The 18,549-nt window shown below is 44.1% G+C and overlaps 1 protein-coding gene across 3 annotated transcripts in view; it reads left to right on the top strand.

Moving 5' to 3' along the window:
• The window catches only part of IQSEC2 (IQ motif and Sec7 domain ArfGEF 2), a 248,444-nt gene that overhangs the window by 19,878 nt on the left and 210,017 nt on the right, over nucleotides 1–18,549 (top strand). For all 3 annotated transcript variants that reach the window (XM_069748265.1, XM_069748263.1, XM_069748271.1), the window contains exon 2: nucleotides 8,178–8,243. In XM_069748265.1, the coding sequence (XP_069604366.1) occupies nucleotides 8,178–8,243 (66 nt within the window). The remainder of the gene's footprint in view (nucleotides 1–8,177; nucleotides 8,244–18,549) is intronic.

The following is an 18,549-nucleotide window of genomic DNA, read 5'->3' as shown; positions in this document are numbered from 1 at the left end:
CGTTCCCGAGATATAACCCCCTGTTCCCGATATATAAATCAAACCTTTTTTAACCAACTAGAAAATGCTATAGATTTGAAGACCACACCCACTTGGATAGCAAAGGGTAGATTTATATTCAGCAAAGAGAGGGCTGTATCTCAGGAGCAGAGAGCCGCAGGAACAAATGAGATACGCCGGATTCAGGAGGACGGCGGCTTTTCCACCAGCAAAAATATAACATATCTATGACAAGTGATCAGACCTCTTTAGGGCGGCACATTAGAAGCTCCGGTCAAATATTGTGCCATTTGTCTATTAAGGGGAATCTGTCAGAAGGTTTTTATGTGATGAGAGCAGCTTGATGTAGGGGCAGAGATCCTGATTCCAACTAAATCACTTACTAGCCTGTATGTTGCTGCTTCATTAAAATCAGTGTTTTATCAGCAGGATATTATCACTACATGACTAGGCGTCTTGTGCTTCCTAGTTCTCCCCCAGCACTGATTTCTGTCAATATATAGTGTGCACAGAAATCTGCCAATCAGTGGTGTGGGCGGAGTTATACAGGGCTCAGCATTCTGAGCTCTGCTAGATCTACAAGCGATACCTCGCTGGAATCAGGGTCTCGGCCCCTACATTATGCTGCTGTCAGATTACATATGAAGGGGTGATGGAGATAGTCTCAATTCACACCTGTGCTAACAATGCCACCCAAGCAGAGTTGTACTTAGTCTTGCCTTCTCTTAGGCCAAGATCAGGTGGGCCGTCCTATGTCGATCCAGGTGGGCCGTCCTATGTCGATCCAGGTGGGCCGTCCTATGTCGATCCAGGTGGGCCGCCCTCTGTCGATCCAGGTGGGCCGCCCTCTGTTGATCCAGGTGGGCCGCCCTCTGTTGATCCAGGTGGGCCGCCCTCTGTTGATCCAGGTGGGCCGCCCTCTTTTGATCCAGGTGGGCCGCCCTCTTTTGATCCAGGTGGGCCGCCCTCTGTTGATCCAGGTGGGCCGCCCTCTGTTGATCCAGGTGGGCCGCCCTCTGTTGATCCAGGTGGGCCGCCCTCTGTTGATCCAGGTGGGCCGCCCTCTGTTGATCCAGGTGGGCCGCCCTATGTTTGGGCTCGGGTGTTCGGCTCTTGTGACGCAGCTATAGCACTCGGGAATAGACCTACAGATCGCTGCTGTGAAATTATAATGCATGGCTTTAGTTGGCTTTTCTAGATGTTTTCCGTGAAGTACGGGCGTACTACAGGGTGCCCTTGACTGTGTGTCGTCTCGTACAAGGATCCGCTGGAAGCTTTATCACGGCGAGCCGAACCGCTCCCACCCGGCAATGAATCGGATTGAGTTTATCCAAACTTTTTATTTTTATTTTTTTATTTTGTGTATTTTCAATACAGCAATTGTAAGTTTCTGCTTTAGGCCCAGGGGATCTGACATTAGATGGATCGGAAGACCTGTAAATGGAAACGTGCAGCAATTTCGGCCCTGCCGCCGCTTCAGAATGGCGTGGGTGGGCAGACACTGGCGAATGACGTCACCAGCTGTGCCCGCCCGCTGCATTCACATCTAGGTACAGGCATCCGCGCAGCCTTGGATTACAGCTGCCCCCATAGCGCTGCGAAGAACCAGCAGGAATGTGCCGGAAGCTTTTTCATAAATGAATCCTAAAGGGGGAGTCATACAAGGGCGAGATGGAGTGCAGGTGACAGTCGCCCGTGGAGTTCAGTAGTCGCGGTGTAATGCTACGTTCCCGTTATAAGTCTAATATTCGAAGGGGCGCAGTGCCGAGATTCTACATCAGTGTGCTGACACATTACATTTTTTTTCCTTTGTTTTACGAGAAGACATCATCTTACACCCTTTAAATGTTGTTTTTTTGGTTTCAGAAAAACTCCTCTTCCCTGGCTGCAGATAATTAAAAAAAACAACAACTGTCCTTTACTCACCCTCCCTGGGTCCAGCGGCTCAGTCTCCGCCGCTGCTTCCAGTGTCTGTTTTTGTCTGCAGCACCGACATACCGTTGACAGCTCTGCTGCCAATAACTGAGCTCAGCGGTTCTGTCAGAGCTGATGGCACAAGCCGCTCAGAACCACTGAGCTCACAGATTGTCTGCAGCGCTGTTTGCGATGTCAGCACTGAGCTCACGGATTGGCTGCAGCACTGTTTATGTGATGTCAGCGCTAAGCTCACGGATTGGCTGCAGCACTGTTTATGTGATGTCAGCGCTGAGCTCACGGATTGGCTGCAGCACTGTTTATGTGATGTCAGCGCTGAGCTCACGGATTGGCTGCAGCACTGTTTATGTGATGTCAGCGCTGAGCTCACGGATTGGCTGCAGCACTGTTTATGTGATGTCAGCGCTGAGCTCACGGATTGGCTGCAGCACTGTTTATGTGATGTCAGCGCTGAGCTCACGGATTGGCTGCAGCACTGTTTATGTGATGTCAGCGCTGAGCTCACGGATTGGCTGCAGCACTGTTTATGTGATGTCAGCGCTGAGCTCACGGATTGGCTGCAGCACTGTTTATGTGATGTCAGCGCTGAGCTCACGGATTGGCTGCAGCCCTGTTTATGTGATAAGCGCAGCAGACAATACACCAGGCGCTGGACCGGAGAGGGTGAGTAAAGCTTTTTTTCTTTTTTTTTTTTTTTTTTTTTAACAAACCGCAGCTGTTTTGAATAAAGCAACAAGCCCTATAATGGCTATGAACAAGTTTTATTATTTTATTTTGAATTGCTAATTTGCTTTTTACACGCAAAGTTAAGAGATTTTTTTAAATATTCTTCATTTAAACATTTTTCAACCATTTTGTTGCTGCAGAGTGTCTATGTCCGTTATATAGCGGAATGATCTGCAAAAATGTTACAAATCTGTCAGAACTGCTGATCCTGGTCCTGATGGCTCCCTGCTCTACCCCTCACTTCTCTAAGTATTACAAATAGCAGCCGTGATGGGTTTACACACACATCTCCACATTGTGGATAGGGGAAACTGCATGTACAGCCTTAGGGAGGGCAGAGAAAAAAGGGTCTATTGAAAAGGAAGAAAGCGTGGGAAGAAGTGCATAATAGCTCTGCTGATATGAGTAGTGAAGACTCCGTAATGGATACACACAGACCTCACATCCAGCCTTTATTACTAGGAGAGGTAGACCTCACATCCAGCCTATATTACTGACAGAGACACTCCCACCAGAGAAAAATCAATAGCTGTTTATTAAGAGGTGTGAAGATTATTGGAGATTGCAGCCTGAAACGTAGGTAATTGCTATCCTGTAGAAATCATGATTCGATGTCCCAAGGCTGTTACCTTGTTGTGTTATCAGAAGTTGTGCAACCATGACTCTGTAAAAGTCAGTTCATTACCATTTTTAAGATCAGTGCTTGCTGTCACTGATATTTTTTTTTTCTTGTCTGTATGGTAATATCCTGTGAAATAAGGACCGTATCAGGACTGTTTGGATTACCCCTCCACCCCCCCCCCCCCAAAAAAAAAAAAATAAATAAATAAAAACTAGATGGGAGACCATGCCCACAGACTTATTAGTAATAATAATAATAATAATAATAATAAAAATAAATATTATTTATTTATATAGCGCCATTGGTTCCATGGTGCTGTACAAGAGACGGGGTTACGTGCAAATTACAGATATCACATACAGTAAACAATCTAACACTGACGGACTGATAGAGGGGCGAGGACCCTGCCCTTGCGGGCTTACATTCTACAGGATAAGGGTATGTGTACACGTCAGGATTTTTAGCGTTTTTTTTTTGCGGATTTTCGCCATTAAAACGCTATAAATCCGGTAAAAAAACGCTAACATTATGCATCCTATCATTTAGAATGCATTCCGCATTTTTTGTGCAGATGTTAGCGTTTTTTCCGCAAAAAAAACGCATCCCGCAAAGAATCCGGACATGCTCATTCTTTTTCCGGATTTTTCGCGGATTTGCTATCAAAAAGGTCATTCAGGATATAAAAAAAAAAAAAATCCGCGAGAAATCCGCGCGAAAAAAGACGCGGATTTCTGGCTGAATTCTCAGGATTTTGTCAGGAAATAATCCTGACGCGTGCACATACCCTTATGGGGAAGGAGACAGTAGGTCGGGGGTTGCAGGAGCTCCGATGGTGAGGTGGCCGTGTGGTCATTGCAAGTTGTAGGCTTTCCTGAAGAGATGGGTTTTCAGATTCCGCATGAAAGAACTGAATGTGGTGGATAACCAGATGTGTTGGGGCAAAGAATTCCAGACTTCAGGACTTCGAGACTTCAGGAGAAGTCTTGGAGGCGGTTGGGTGAGGAGCGAATAAGCGTGGAGGAGAGAAGGAGGTTTTAGGAGGACCGGAGATTACGTGAGGGAAGATATTGGGAGATAAGTGTGGAAATATATGAAGGAGAAAGGTTATGGATGGCTTTGTAGGTCACTGTTAGAAGAATAAACTGGATATGCTGGGAAATTGGGAGCCAGTGAAGGGATTTGCAAAGAGGGGAAGCAGGAGTGTAGAGAGGAGAGAGATTAGTCGGGCAGCAGAGTTAAGGATGGACTGGAGGGGTGCGAGAGTGTTAGAAGGTAGGCCACAGAGGAGGATGTTGCAGTAGTCGAGGCGGGAGGTGATTAGGGCGTGCACGAGTATTTTGGTAGAGTGTGGGTTGAGGAAAGGACGGATTCTGGAAATATTTTTGAGCTGGAGGTGACAGGAGGTGGCGAGAGCTTGGATGTGCGGCTTATAGGACAGGTCAGAGTCAAGGGTTACTCCGAGGCGCGGATTACTGGGACCGGGAAAGTGTGAATTTATTGTGATGGATAGGTCAGGTAAGGAAGATCTATGAGATGGAGGAAAGACAATTAGTTCAGATTTGTCCACATTGAGTTTGAGGAAGCGAGAGGAGGAGGAGGAGGATATGGCCAATACACTCTGGATTCTAGACGTGTGAACGGGGCTGTAGGTAGTGATACCTGATCCGCCTTTTCCCGATCCAGTAATTGGTGACGTATGAGCCCGTTCACACGTAGAAATTTTACCGCAGAGTCTGCAGCAAGTTATGAGATGATCATCCGCAGCATAAATTGTTTTTCTGCGATGTTTAAAATCCGCACCAAACATCCATTTCCGCTGCAGATTTCTATCCTCAGCGTGGGAGATTTGGTAAATCATCCACAAAAAAAAAAAAAGGCTGCTAATTAATGGCTGACGTTAGTGTGTAGGTGACACATCCACTTTAATGACGGCCTTTTGCTTTTCTCGTACAGTCAGAGGAATGACCCATCTGTGTGTGTTTTCAGCAGATGAATTAAACGCGGCGTCCCTCCCCAGCCATTGTACCCTCGGACCCCCCTCGGTCTCTGTCCCCTCCGTTCCTCTGCGCCCCCACACGCTTCCTCTTACTTGATGTCCCGTCAGCCGTAACCTATCACTAAATTCACCCGCCATCCCACGCAGACTTTTCCTTCTCTCCCAAAGAAGCACTTTGCTGGTGAGACATTCACAATCGGAGCTGACAGCGCCAGCCGCGGAAAAGCTATCCAGGTGCCGCATATGACTGTCATGGCAACTAGCGCTGCGGGGATGTAATTAGCAGCCAGTTAGATACTGAGAAACGGTGACATACAGCAGCCGAAACCTCCCGCCTGCAAGAGGTTAAATTATCGAGAGCAAGCTGATTTTAGTTTTCTGTTATGCGTCTGTGTTGGCATCGCGGGATCTGCTGGAAACAGTGATCTAACGTGGTGCCAAATTGGCGTATATGGGGCATCGTGCCATGCGCTGGAATCTGAGTGTTACAGGGTACGTCGCCCACTCGTCAGGATCTCTGCGGGTCTGGACTTTGCATGCCACGCAGGGGGCACAGTGTATTTTGGTACTTTTTCTATTTGCTCCTGTATAGGGACGTTTTATTGTTTTTTGTTTTTTTTTTGTCTTTTTTTATTTTCCCCCCTTTCTTCATGGCTTTTTATAGTGGCCAGCTGGCACGGGTACAGTGTACATGACGGCCTCAACTCAGGATGTATGTTTCATGACCAGACTGTAAAATATGCGGAAAATATGAACCCCACCCCCCAAGTTGTTTGATATTAGAATAGCACGTTTTTACGGGAATCGTTGGCACTAGGGGTTAATCCTGGACCTCGGATGACATGTATATCTGCATTATTACATGCCCACCCCCTAATACTCTTATGATGTTGGCCCTAGGGGTTAGGACCGGACCCTGGATGATATGTATGTCTGCATTGTTACACGCCCACCCCCTACTACCCTATGACGTTCGCCCTAAGTGTTAGTCCCGGACACTGGATGACATGTATATCTGTATTGTTACATGCCCACCCCCTACTACTCTTTGACGTTGGCCCTAGGGATTAGTCCCAGACCCCAGAAGACGTACAGGTGCTTCTCACAAAATTAGAATATCATCAAACAGTTAATTAATTTCAGTTCTTCAATACAAAAAGTGAAACTCATATATTATATAGTCATTACACACCGTGATCTATTTCTTGTTTATTTCTGTTAATGTTGATGATTATGGCTTACAGCCAATAAACCCCCCCCCCCCCCCAAAAAAAAGTCATTATCTCAGTAAATTACAATACTTTATAACATTTAAAATCCAAAATGTTGGCCTACTGAAATGTATGTTCAGTAAATGCACTCAATACTTGGTCGCGGCTACCTTTGCATCAATGTGGCGTGGCATGGAGGTGATCAGCCTGTGGCACTGCTGAGGTGTTATGGAAGCCCAGGTTGCTTTGATAGCAGCCTTCAGCTCGTCTGCATTGTTGGGTCTAGTGTCTCTCATCTTCCTCTTGACAATACCCCATAGATTCTCTATGGGGTTAAGGTCAGGTGAGTTTGCTGCCTATCAAGCACATTGATACTGTTGTTTGTAAACCAGGTATTGGTACTTTTGGCAGTGTGGACAAGTGCCAAGTCCTGCTGGAGAATGACATTTCCATCTCCAAAAAGCTTGTCGGCAGAGGGAAGCATGAAGTGCTCTAAAATTTCCTGGTAGATGGCTGCGCTGACTTTGGTCTTGATAAAACACAGTGGACCTACACCAGCAGATGACATGGCTCCCAAACCATCACTGATTGTGGAAACTTCACACTAGACCTCCAGCAGCTTGGATTGTGGCCTCTCCACTCTTCCTCCAGATTCTGGGACCTTGATTTCCAAATGAAATGCAAAATTTACTTTCCTCATGGAGTGTCAACGGCTGCCTTCTGGACATCTGTCATGTCAGCAGTCTTCCCCATGATTGTGGAGATACTGAAACAGACTAAGGCCAGTCTCACACGTCCAGATAATTCCGGTACCGGAAAAATCGGTACCAGAATTATCCGTGTCCGTGTGCTTACGTTGAACATCAGTGTGGCACACGTGCGGCAGCCGTGTGCCGACTGAGGACCACACGGACCGTGCAGGAGACAGCGCTAGAGTTAAGCGCTGTCCCCTGCGTGTGGTGCTGAAGCCGGTATTCATCCCTTCTTCCCAGCAGCGTTCGCTGGAAAGAAGGAATGAATAATCTTTTTTTTTTTTTTTTTTTTTTAATTTATTTTTGTTTTTAAAATAAAGTTGCTGGTAATCTGCCCCCTCCCACTTCCTGTGCGCCCCCCGCTGGCATTAAAATACTTACCCAGCTCCCTCGGCGCTTACATCCTCTCAGCGTCGCTGCTTGTCCTGTATGAGCGGTCACTTGGTGCCGCTTATTACAGTAATGAATATGCGGCTCCACCCCTATGGGAGGTGGAGCCGCATATTCATCACTGTAATGTGCGGCACCACGTGAAACTGGCCTAAGGGACCTTTATAAATGCTTAGGAAGCCTTTGCAGGTGTTTTTGTTAATTATTCTAACTTACTGAGATAATGACTTTAGGGTTTTCATTGGCTGTAAGCCATAATCATCAACATTAACAGAAATAAACACGTGAAATAGATCACTCTGTGTGTAATGACTATAGAATGAGTTTCACTTTTTGTATTGAAGAACTGAAATAAATGAACTTTTTGACAATATTCTAATTTTGTGAGAAGCACCTGTATATCTGCATTATTACTTTCCCACCCACTACTACCCTATGACATTGGCCGTAAGGGTTAGTCCCGGACCCCGGATGACATGTATATCTGCATTGTTGCATGCCCACCCCTTACTGCTGTGTCACTGTATTTCTGTCTTTTGTTTTAGTTGTGGTGTTATGTCCGTGTACCAGGAGGCCCCGGATGAACAGTTTTCTATGTCTCTTCTGGATAGGTAAGTGCTGGGATTGTGGGAGGACTAAAAGGCATAAATTGAGGTGAATTTAAAGGGGAGGGGTGATCTTGCCCCTGCAGAGAAGGCGGCAATTCCAGGACTTTAGGGACATTATCCGACTGATGGCTCATATAGGATTTTCGGATAAATGTATGATCACTGGGGGTTTGACTACTGGGACTCTGACCAATTCTGAGGGTGGCAAAGTCCAATGGAGAAACCACCAAGTCTATAAATGGAGAATGGACCATTGGGACTCAGTACTGGCCATTCGCACACAGGACTTTGGTCTGTCCCTGCTCTCAGGGTCAGTTGGGTCCCATTGTTCAGACCCCTTCCCCCAACCATCATGCATTACTTGCCCTATCCATGGATTTAGTGGAAATAATACCTAATAAAATGGTGTTTTCTGAGGCTGACCGTGGTAATTCTTGACCCTTGGACTCCATAGTGTTGTTTTGTCATGGAGGTGGAATGTAGAACCCATCCCCTTCAGATTTTACAACCAGTAGCATATGGTAGAGCTCCCAGGTCATTGTGTGCTGACTCCGGCCCATCTGGTCATATTACCAGTATGTAGTCCCTGACTGCTCTAGGGGTCCCTGGCAATCCTTTAGCAGTGATCTAATAGTCACCTTTTTTGTTGGGCGCTGCAGCCAATCAGCGTCTTTCAGTCACTGGGTTTGGTAACATATCACCAGAGAGAAGGCGGCACGGTATATAGGCCTGTGCAGTCCAATAGTTGATCCTGATGTACCCCCTCCGTGCCTGTCTGTCTGTGTGCAGCTCTGGCGGTAGAAGCGGGGGACCCCTTGCCTCTTGGGCCCCTGGTAGCCTCACTGGTATGTCTGCCTTTGATGTTACCACAGAAGATGGTGTTTAGCTGTGGCATTCACATGAAGCAAGGTTGTGATGCCATTGCTGCAGGACCGGTAAGGACCACTGGAGTGATGGCACTGAAGCTACAGGTCTTTTCGTAGATGAGTAATACTTATCCTGTTTCCAGCCTCCTTGGAAGTAATCCAGGGCAACTAAATTCCATAATACACTACAAGTTGACGCCTTCATCTAATATTTGACCATTTGGAGGATTGATCCCATCCTCTACTGACCAGTAATGCATATCCATTTTGTGACGGCATCCTGTTAGTAGGAGGTTGGGGGGATTAAAGCTGAAACTGCGCTGATCCTCTAGGTAGGAAAATGCTAATAATAATGTCCATCACTCCTGGCCCCACAGAGGGCACGATAGAGCTGCGGCAGGACGGCGGCGACCTCATAGGGCGGCGGGTGAGGAGCTGAAATAACGGGTGCTATAATAGAGCATAGTGTCGGGGCACGTAGAGGCCAACATGGCGTCTACCAGCTCTCCGATCCCCTGAGCCATATCTCTGCCATACAGCAGGTTCGGGCCGTCTTCGCTGTGTGCGTTGCGCTGCCCTACCCTCCTGCAGTTTTATCACTCTTCTCCACCCTGTCCATGCAAAAATAAATTAATACCACACCAGCAAAATATTTCCTGATTTGGTTTCTTTAAACGCTGGCTCGGCGACTGCAGAATCACGCTGCCCACAAGCTGCTGCCTCAAGACTTTTGCCTTGAAGATCTTCCCGGAGTTAAAATATAACTTCTCATTGGGTTACAAAGAAAGTTTAGGACAATGTCACCAGTATCATTTCCAGCAGCACCAGTGTATGAAGGAGCTGGATGATGTCATCCGTGATGACATCATCAGCCGTCCCCAGCACCGCAGTGACATCACTATAGAAGGCACGTCCGCACATTCCTGTGTACACCGTGGGCTGACAGGCGACAACTGCCAGCGTCATTGGAGAGAAATGTTATTGATTAGTATACCGTATGTAAAAAAAACAATGATTTTCATTGCTGAAAAAACAAGATGTCTGGTTTAGAAAATCAACCGCTTGGGGTCCGACCCTAATTACTAGAACGGGGGCCCCACAGTTCCTATTTTGAGTGAGCACGGTCTACAGAAGTAGCAGTCGCACATGCCCAGCACTGGGACGTTTTCACAGGAACACCACCCCTTTAAGAATTTGTATGTACATCTTCGATTATCACCCCGTTCCTGATGTATTCTCACCATCTGCAATTTGCGCTGACCTGTAAGGCGGTGGGCTGCAGCAGGAGCCCCTCAGCCCGGAACGGCAGTATCTGCAGCCGTGTCGTCACCCACCCACTCCCGATGAGGAATTGGGCCGTATTGCCCCTTTAAGGAATTTTAGGACAATACATAACCCTAATTGTAACGTGAACTTTAACCCCTTAATGACCGTCAATACGTCTTTTAACTGACCTGAGATATAAGAGAATAGCCTCCCCACACAGATGACAATCCAGCATCTGTCGGTTGTACACTATAGCTGACAACTTGCTGTACCAGCCACGATCAGTATTTGCACCTTCTAAATCTGTTTAACCCCTTAGATGCCGCTGTCAATAGTGACTACATCATTATAAATGGTTAACAGTGTGTGGGGGCTTCTTCTTTGTCACAATTGGTGCCCTCATATCATGATTTTGTTGTCCTGATGTTTGCCATGGCAATTCATGACCAAATAGTGGCCTTAGAGTCTGACGGCTGTAGTAATCTGTTTAGAAGTTAGCAACATTTAGGTGGTAAAAATACACATTTTCATTTCTGTCATACCACTTTGCATTAATTCCTGTAAAGCACCTGAAGGGTTAATAAACTACCTGACAGCAGTTTTCAATATGTCAGGGGGTGCTGTTTTTAAAATGGTATCACGTTTGTGGGTTTCCCAATATATGAGACCCCTAAAGTCACTTCAAACATGGATAAGTCCCTAAAAAAATAAATTTTGTAAATTTCTTTGAAAAAATGAAAAATTGCTGCTACATTTTTAAACCTCCTAAAATGCTAACAAAATGAAATGACATTTTACAAATGGTGCTGATGTAAAGCCGACATGTGGGAAATGTTATTTATTAATGGTTTGCTGTTGTATGACTATCTGGATTAAAGGGATAATCATTAAAATTTAGAAAATTGCTAATTTTTTAACATTTTTCTCAAATTTTTGATATTTTTTATAAATAAACACAAAAAATGTTGAACAAAATTTACCATTATCATAAAGTATAATGTGTCACGAAAAAACAATGTCAAAATCACTGGGATTTGTTGAAGCGTTGCAGAGTTATTACCACATAAAATGACACTGGTCAGATTTAAAAAATTTGGCTCGGTCACTAAGGGGTTAATAATGTCTTCATTCTCGTGCCGCGGCGCAGTTCAAGAGGTTTGGTATCCTAGCTGTCGTAACCTAATACGCGGAATCTGAGATTTACTGCAAAATGAAACATTAATTGCACAGTATATAATACCAACTAGTCCGCACTCGCCATACCTGTCTGATCATGGCACTATTCCTGTGAAATTAGATGGGATGTAACTATTACTGGGAAGGACTAGTTATAATCCTTTGTCCAGTTACAAACTCTTGCTAAATCTTTTTTAAATACCGTACATTTAGAATTTACCAACATGCTTCTCATCTAAGAGTTTCCCCCGATCTTCACCTACAAGCTCCAGGGTGCTACATGGTCCTCGTCTTTTAGTCATAACACTGTCCTTTGTTAGCATTGGTCCGGTGGCGTATGTGTGAAGGGGGCTGGCTGACAGCAAAGCCTGTCACAGCTGAGATAAAGCGGGGGAAATAAATATTGGACACATATTTAATTATTTCTAAAGGTGCTACTGACATGAAATTCTCACCAGATGTTGGCAACAACCGGTCCAATCCACACAGGTAAAGAAATCAAACCATAGATGGCCATAAGTTGTGTAATAATGAGAAATTACACAGGGACAAAGTATTGAACACATGGAGAGGTGCAAAAAGCCATGGAAAGTCATTACACCAGCTGAAATCTATCGGTAATTAGAAAGCAATCCTGCCACTTAGTGAATAATATCACCTTGTTTAACGGATAGCTTATAAAAAGAGGTTATGACCAAGCTGCAACACAAGAAGCATCTCATGGTGGGTAAAACCAGTGAGCGGTCTCAAGACCTTTGCAACCTTATTGTTGCAAAACATATGAATTGCATTGACCCAAGGCTTTTTAAACCACTTAAGGTTCCAGTGAGCACTTTTGGGACCATAATCCGGAAGTGGAAAGAACATATTTTCACTATCAATCAGCCACGACATAGGGGCGTGATTCAAGTTATGTCTCTCAGTGGTGGGAAGGATAAAGTTAATTAAAATGATTCTTATGCCCCAATTATTGTATATATTGCATAATTCCCCTGTTTGGTTGCCCCGAAAGTGGTTTCATACCATTAACTCTATATTTCGAGACCTTGTTTGAGGGAAGAAACAGCCAAGAATTAGGCTGGAATTGCTTCAGAGGCCTAAAGATGGGGGGATTGGCCCTTCCGAATCCCTGGATCTACTTTTTGGCAGCGCAGGGTTAGCAGATGAGGTTGGAGAGAGGTGAATTTACCGGGTTTGGTTGGTGGGAAGGGACCCATTGGTTCAGGGATTGGAGGCAGGGGGATTTGGGAAGTTTGGCACAGCCTATCCTACTTTGATACTGGTTCAAAAAGTATGGGAGGCAATTAAAAAGACAAGAGAAGTGGGACTTTTAACAAATCTCTCCCCAATATGGCATAATGAAATACTACCTGCATTTATTAAAATGGGGGAATTCTAAAATTGGACATCATTGGGTATTCAATATATGGCTCAGATTCAGGACGCACGAGGACTGTTATCCTTTGAGGTACTGCAGGAGAGTTATGGATTGCAGGAGACCTGTAGGTTTCAGTATGGACAGTTGAGACATTGCGCAGAGTAAAAGATGGATATGGGAATTTATAGAGACATTCTGGTGGACTATGTCTGTACGATGGGAGGAACAAAAGGGGTAGTCTCTGATATTTATAGGGATTTGTTATATACCTTTCTTAATAGATTCCCTATTAAGGCAAAAGAGAAATGGGAGGAAGAATTGGGAAGGATAGAGGAGGATATCATGGAGTATATTCCCCAGTTATCAGTAAGTGAGCCGGGTGGAGTTTCGCCAATATATGTGCTTCACAGAGTATATAGAACTCCAGATAGACTATATAAGGCAGTGCTGAGACCATCCTCCGAGTGTCCTAGGTGCCAATCCGAGGGGGCAGGGATTCTACACATGTTATGGCAATGTACGAGTTGAATTCATACTGGTTGGAGGTGGGAGAAGCAATTGGGAAATCATATGGCTGTGCAATTGAAAGAGATCCTGTGATATATATTTTGGGATATGTGGCAGAGATCCGAGTTCCAAATCATCATAAAGTGGCCATAGCTAGATGATTGTATGTTGCGCGAAAGCTAATTGCCAGGCACTGGTTGAGTGAGGTACTGCCGACTCTACAGGAACTTTATAGACAATCTGATAGCGTTATTAATATGGAAAAGGGTATTTATGAAAAAAGGAAAAGTGTGACCACTTTGGAAACCTTGGATGGAGAGGAACTGATTCCAGTGGGGGGATGTTTTATTATGTAAGCAATGCATGCGATTGTCCTATTCTTGTTTATAGAGGCTTTAAGGGAGGGGGGAGGGAGGGGAACCGGGGGACTGTTTCAAAATGTTTGTAAATATGTTTATTCTCCTTTGCTGACACAATTGTGTGTAGTTGTCAATTTGAATATTGTTAATAAAAATTATCTGATTTAAAAAAACAACAAAAATTAATCGGCCACGATCAGGCGCTTGCCGCAAGATTTCAGACTGAGGAGTGTAAATAATTATCAGAAGAGTTGTCCAAGATCCAAGGACCATCTGAAAAGAAAGAAAACAATAAGTAATGCACTCAACCTCCATGATCTGTATGCACGCTCTCCACGCAAGACTCCATTGCTGAGCAAAAAGCATGATCAAGCACGTTTATAGTTTGTACAACATTTATACAAGCCTGTGAAATACTGGGAATATTTAGTCTGCTCTGAAAAGACCAAAGATGGTCTTCATGAACCACGGATTGGTACGTGGAATTACCTAATAAGCAGTAGCGCTATCGAATTGTGGACTTGCCTCAGGCGGTGCGTTCCTGCTGCGTTCCACGCAGCAATCTGTGTTTGATGAAGCCCTGAACATGGGGCCGAAACGCCACTTTTTGTTAGGATTGTCAAACATTAAAGACATTTGCACAATCTATTTTGCGGTGCCAAGTACTTGATTTCTTTCCTATGGTTTTTATTGTGGCATCCAAGGAGTTCAAGTTTGGTCTTATCTGACCAGACTATATTCTCCCAGTATATCACAGGCTTGTCTAAATGTTGAGTAAACTGTAAACGTGCTTGAATATGATTTTTGTTCAGCAATGGAGTCTTGCGTGCTGAGCATGCATACAGATCATGGAGACTGGAGTGCATTATTGAGTTTTCTTTGAAATAATTGCACCTGCTGATTCCTGGTCTTTCTGTAGCTCCACACAGGTGGTCCTTGGCTCTTGAAGAACACTTCTTATAATTTCTCTCCTGTGTCTGAAATTTTGTGGGCAGCGCCTGGTCATGACAGTTTTGAAATGATTTTCTTTCCACTTCTGGCTTTGGTCCTAACAGTGTTCAATGGAACCTTCAGTAGTTTAGAAATTTTTCTGTAACCGATATCGTCAGTATGTTTTGCAACAATAAGGTTGCGTAAGTCTTGAGACAGCTCACTAGTTTTACCCACTATGAGATGTTTCTTGTGTGGCAAATTGGTAATGACACACCTTTTTATAGGCCATCAGGTGAACCAGCTGATGGTGAAAAATGTATCAGAATCGCTTTTGAATTACTGATAAATTTCAGCTGGTTATATGACTTTCCATGGCCTTTTGACCTTGCCTTCCTTCATGTGTTCAACACTTTTTCCCTGTGTCAATTCTTATTATTACACATAGATGGTCATCTATTGTTCCATTTCTTTGCCTGTGTGGATTGGACGGGTTGTTACCAACATCTGATGAGACTTTCCTGTCAATAGCAGCTTTAGAAGTATATTTACTTAGAAAATTGGTGTTGTTTTGTCAAGGGAACCACTGCACGACCAACTCTATCCTCACCTAATGTATTCTCACCCATCCCTTGTAGATTGGGAGCCCTCGCGGGCAGGGTCCTCTCTCCTCCTGTACCAGTTGTGACTTGTATTGTTCAAGATTTTTGTACCTGTTTTTATTATGTATACCCCTCCTCACATGTAAAGCGCCATGGAATAAATGGAGCTATAATAATAAATAATAATAATAATAATGAAAGGGAACACCAGAGAGATCACATAGATCCCACTGCTGCCACCAGTTTCTCCTTATTATTTGAGGCAGTGGAGTTGCATCCCCTGACAATTATGCAATTGTTTGATAAGGCCCTGACATTTTCCACTATTAAGCTGGTTATTGGGGAACTCAATGATTGTATGGTATATACAGGTCCTTCTCAAAAAATTAGCATATAGTGTTAAATTTCATTATTTACCATAATGTAATGATTACAATTAAACTTTCATATATTATAGATTCATTATCCACCAACTGAAATTTGTCAGGTCTTTTATTGTTTTAATACTGATGATTTTGGCATACAACTCCTGATAACCCAAAAAACCTGTCTCAATAAATTAGCATATTTCACCCATCCAATCAAATAAAAGTGTTTTTTAATAACAAACAAAAAAACCATCAAATAATAATGTTCAGTTATGCACTCAATACTTGGTCGGGAATCCTTTGGCAGAAATGACTGCTTCAATGCGGCGTGGCATGGAGGCAATCAGCCTGTGACACTGCTGAGATGTTATGGAGGCCCAGGATGCTTCAATAGCGGCCTTAAGCTCATCCAGAGTGTTGGGTCTTGCGTCTCTCAACTTTCTCTTCACAATATCCCACAGATTCTCTATGGGGTTCAGGTCAGGAGAGTTGGCAGGCCAATTGAGCACAGTAATACCATGGTCAGTAAACCATTTACCAGTGGTTTTGGCACTGTGAGCAGGTGCCAGGTCGTGCTGAAAAATGAAATCTTCATCTCCATAAAGCATTTCAGCCGATGGAAGCATGAAGTGCTCCAAAATCTCCTGATAGCTAGCTGCATTGACCCTGCCCTTGATGAAACACAGTGGACCAACACCAGCAGCTGACATGGCACCCCACACCATCACTGACTGTGGGTACTTGACACTGGACTTCAGGCATTTTGGCATTTCCTTCTCCCCAGTCTTCCTCCAGACTCTGGCACCTTGATTTCCGAATGACATGCAAAATTTGCTTTCATCAGAAAAAAGTACTTGGGACCACTTAGCAACAGTCCAGTGTTGCTTCTCTGTAGCCCAGGTCAGGCGCCTCTGCCGCTGTTTATGGTTCAAAAGTGGCTTTACCTGGGGAATGCGGCACCTGTAGCCCATTTCCTGCACACGCCTGTGCACGGTGGCTCTGGATGTTTCCACACCAGACTCAGTCCACAATCTTCCTCAGGGTCCGGTCTCCTCTTCTCGTTGTACAGCGTTTTCTGCCACATTGTTTCCTTCCAACAGACTTACCATTGAGGTGCCTTGATACAGCACTCTGGGAACAGCCTATTTGTTGAGAAATTTCTTTCTGGGTCTTACCCTCTTGCTTGAGGGTGTCAATGATGGCCTTCTTGACATCTGTCAGGTCGCTAGTCTTACCCATGATGGGGGTTTTGAGTAATGAACCAGGCAGGGAGTTTATAAAAGCCTCAGGTATCTTTTGCATGTGTTTAGAGTTAATTAGTTGATTCAGAAGATTAGGGTAATAGGTCGTTTAGAGAACCTTTTCTTGATATGCTAATTTATTGAGACAGGTTTTTTGGGTTATCAGGAGTTGTATGCCAAAATCATCAGTATTAAAACAATAAAAGACCTGACAAATTTCAGTTGGTGGATAATGAATCTATAATATATGAAAGTTTAATTGTAATCATTACATTATGGTAAATAATGAAATTTAACACTATATGCTAATTTTTTGAGAAGGACCTGTACACCTCCAGTTCCAATGCATGTATGTACGTAAAGGTTTGTGCACCCCTGGTCAAAATTACTGTTATTGTGAATAGTTAATCAAGTTGAAGATTAAATAATCTCTAAAAGGCCTAAAGTTAAAGATGACATACTTCCTTTGTATTTTAGGCAAAACAAAAAAAATATTTAATTTTTTATATTTTAAAAATTGCAAAAAGGAAAATGGGCCAAAGCAAATGTTTGGGCACCCTTTTGATGTTTGTCTACTCGGATAACTATGACCAATGTTTCGAGCCTTAATTAGCCTGTTAGTGAACAAGCCATAACCCTATCATTGTTAGGAAAAGGCCAGGTGATGCAATTTTTTCAGCTTAATAAAAACCCAGCATCCTCTAACCTTGTCCCAGAAAAACAGCCATGGGTTCTTCTAAGCAGCTGCCTAGCACAATGAAAATGGTGGAGGCCCACAAAGCAGGAGAAGGCTATAAGAAGATAGCAAAGTGTTTTCAAGTTGCCCTTTTCTCAGTTCGAAATGTGAGCAAGAAATGGCAGTTACCAGGAACAGTGGAGGTCAAGATAAGGTCTGGAAGACCAAGCTAAATTTTAGCTGCTCGTAGGATTGCTACGGAGGCAAATCAGAACCCCCGCATGACTGCAAAAGACCATCAGAAAGATTTAGCAGACTCTGGAGTTGAGGTACATTGTTCTACTGTTAAGATGCACCTGCACAAATATTGCCTTCATGGAGGAGTCATCAGAAGAGAACCTCTCCTGCATCCTCACCATAAAATTCACAGTCAGAAGTATGCAAAAAGAACATTAAACAAGCCTGATGCATTTTGGAAACAGGTCTTTGGCTGCAATGTTCAAGGGTATGTGGGGAGAAAACCCCCCACAGAATTTCAGGAAAAGAACACCATGGGGGTGGATCAATCATGCTTTGGGGTTATGTTGCAGCCAGTGGTACAGGGAGCATTTCACAGGCAGAGGGAAGAATGGATTCCATGAAATTTCAACAAATTCTTGATGCAAACTTTTCAACTTTTCATCTTCACCTTTTTTTATGGATGGTGTTAAGTGGATGGCTTCTACAAATGGATAATGATCCTAAACACATGTCAAAATCCACAATAGACGACCTCAAAAGGCGCAAACTGAAGGTTTTTCAATGGCCCTCACAGTCCCCTGACCTGAACAAAATTGAAAATCTGTGGCTAGACCTAAAAATAGCAGAGAATGCAAGACGACCCAGGAATCTCACAGAACTGGGAGAATTCTCCAAGGAAGAATGGATGAGAATCCCTCAA

Source organism: Ranitomeya imitator, chromosome 2, assembly GCF_032444005.1.
Source record: "Ranitomeya imitator isolate aRanImi1 chromosome 2, aRanImi1.pri, whole genome shotgun sequence".
NCBI lineage: Eukaryota > Metazoa > Chordata > Amphibia > Anura > Dendrobatidae > Ranitomeya > Ranitomeya imitator.
Note: the sequence above shows the minus strand (reverse complement) of the source record. Positions and strands in the feature narration are given on the sequence as shown.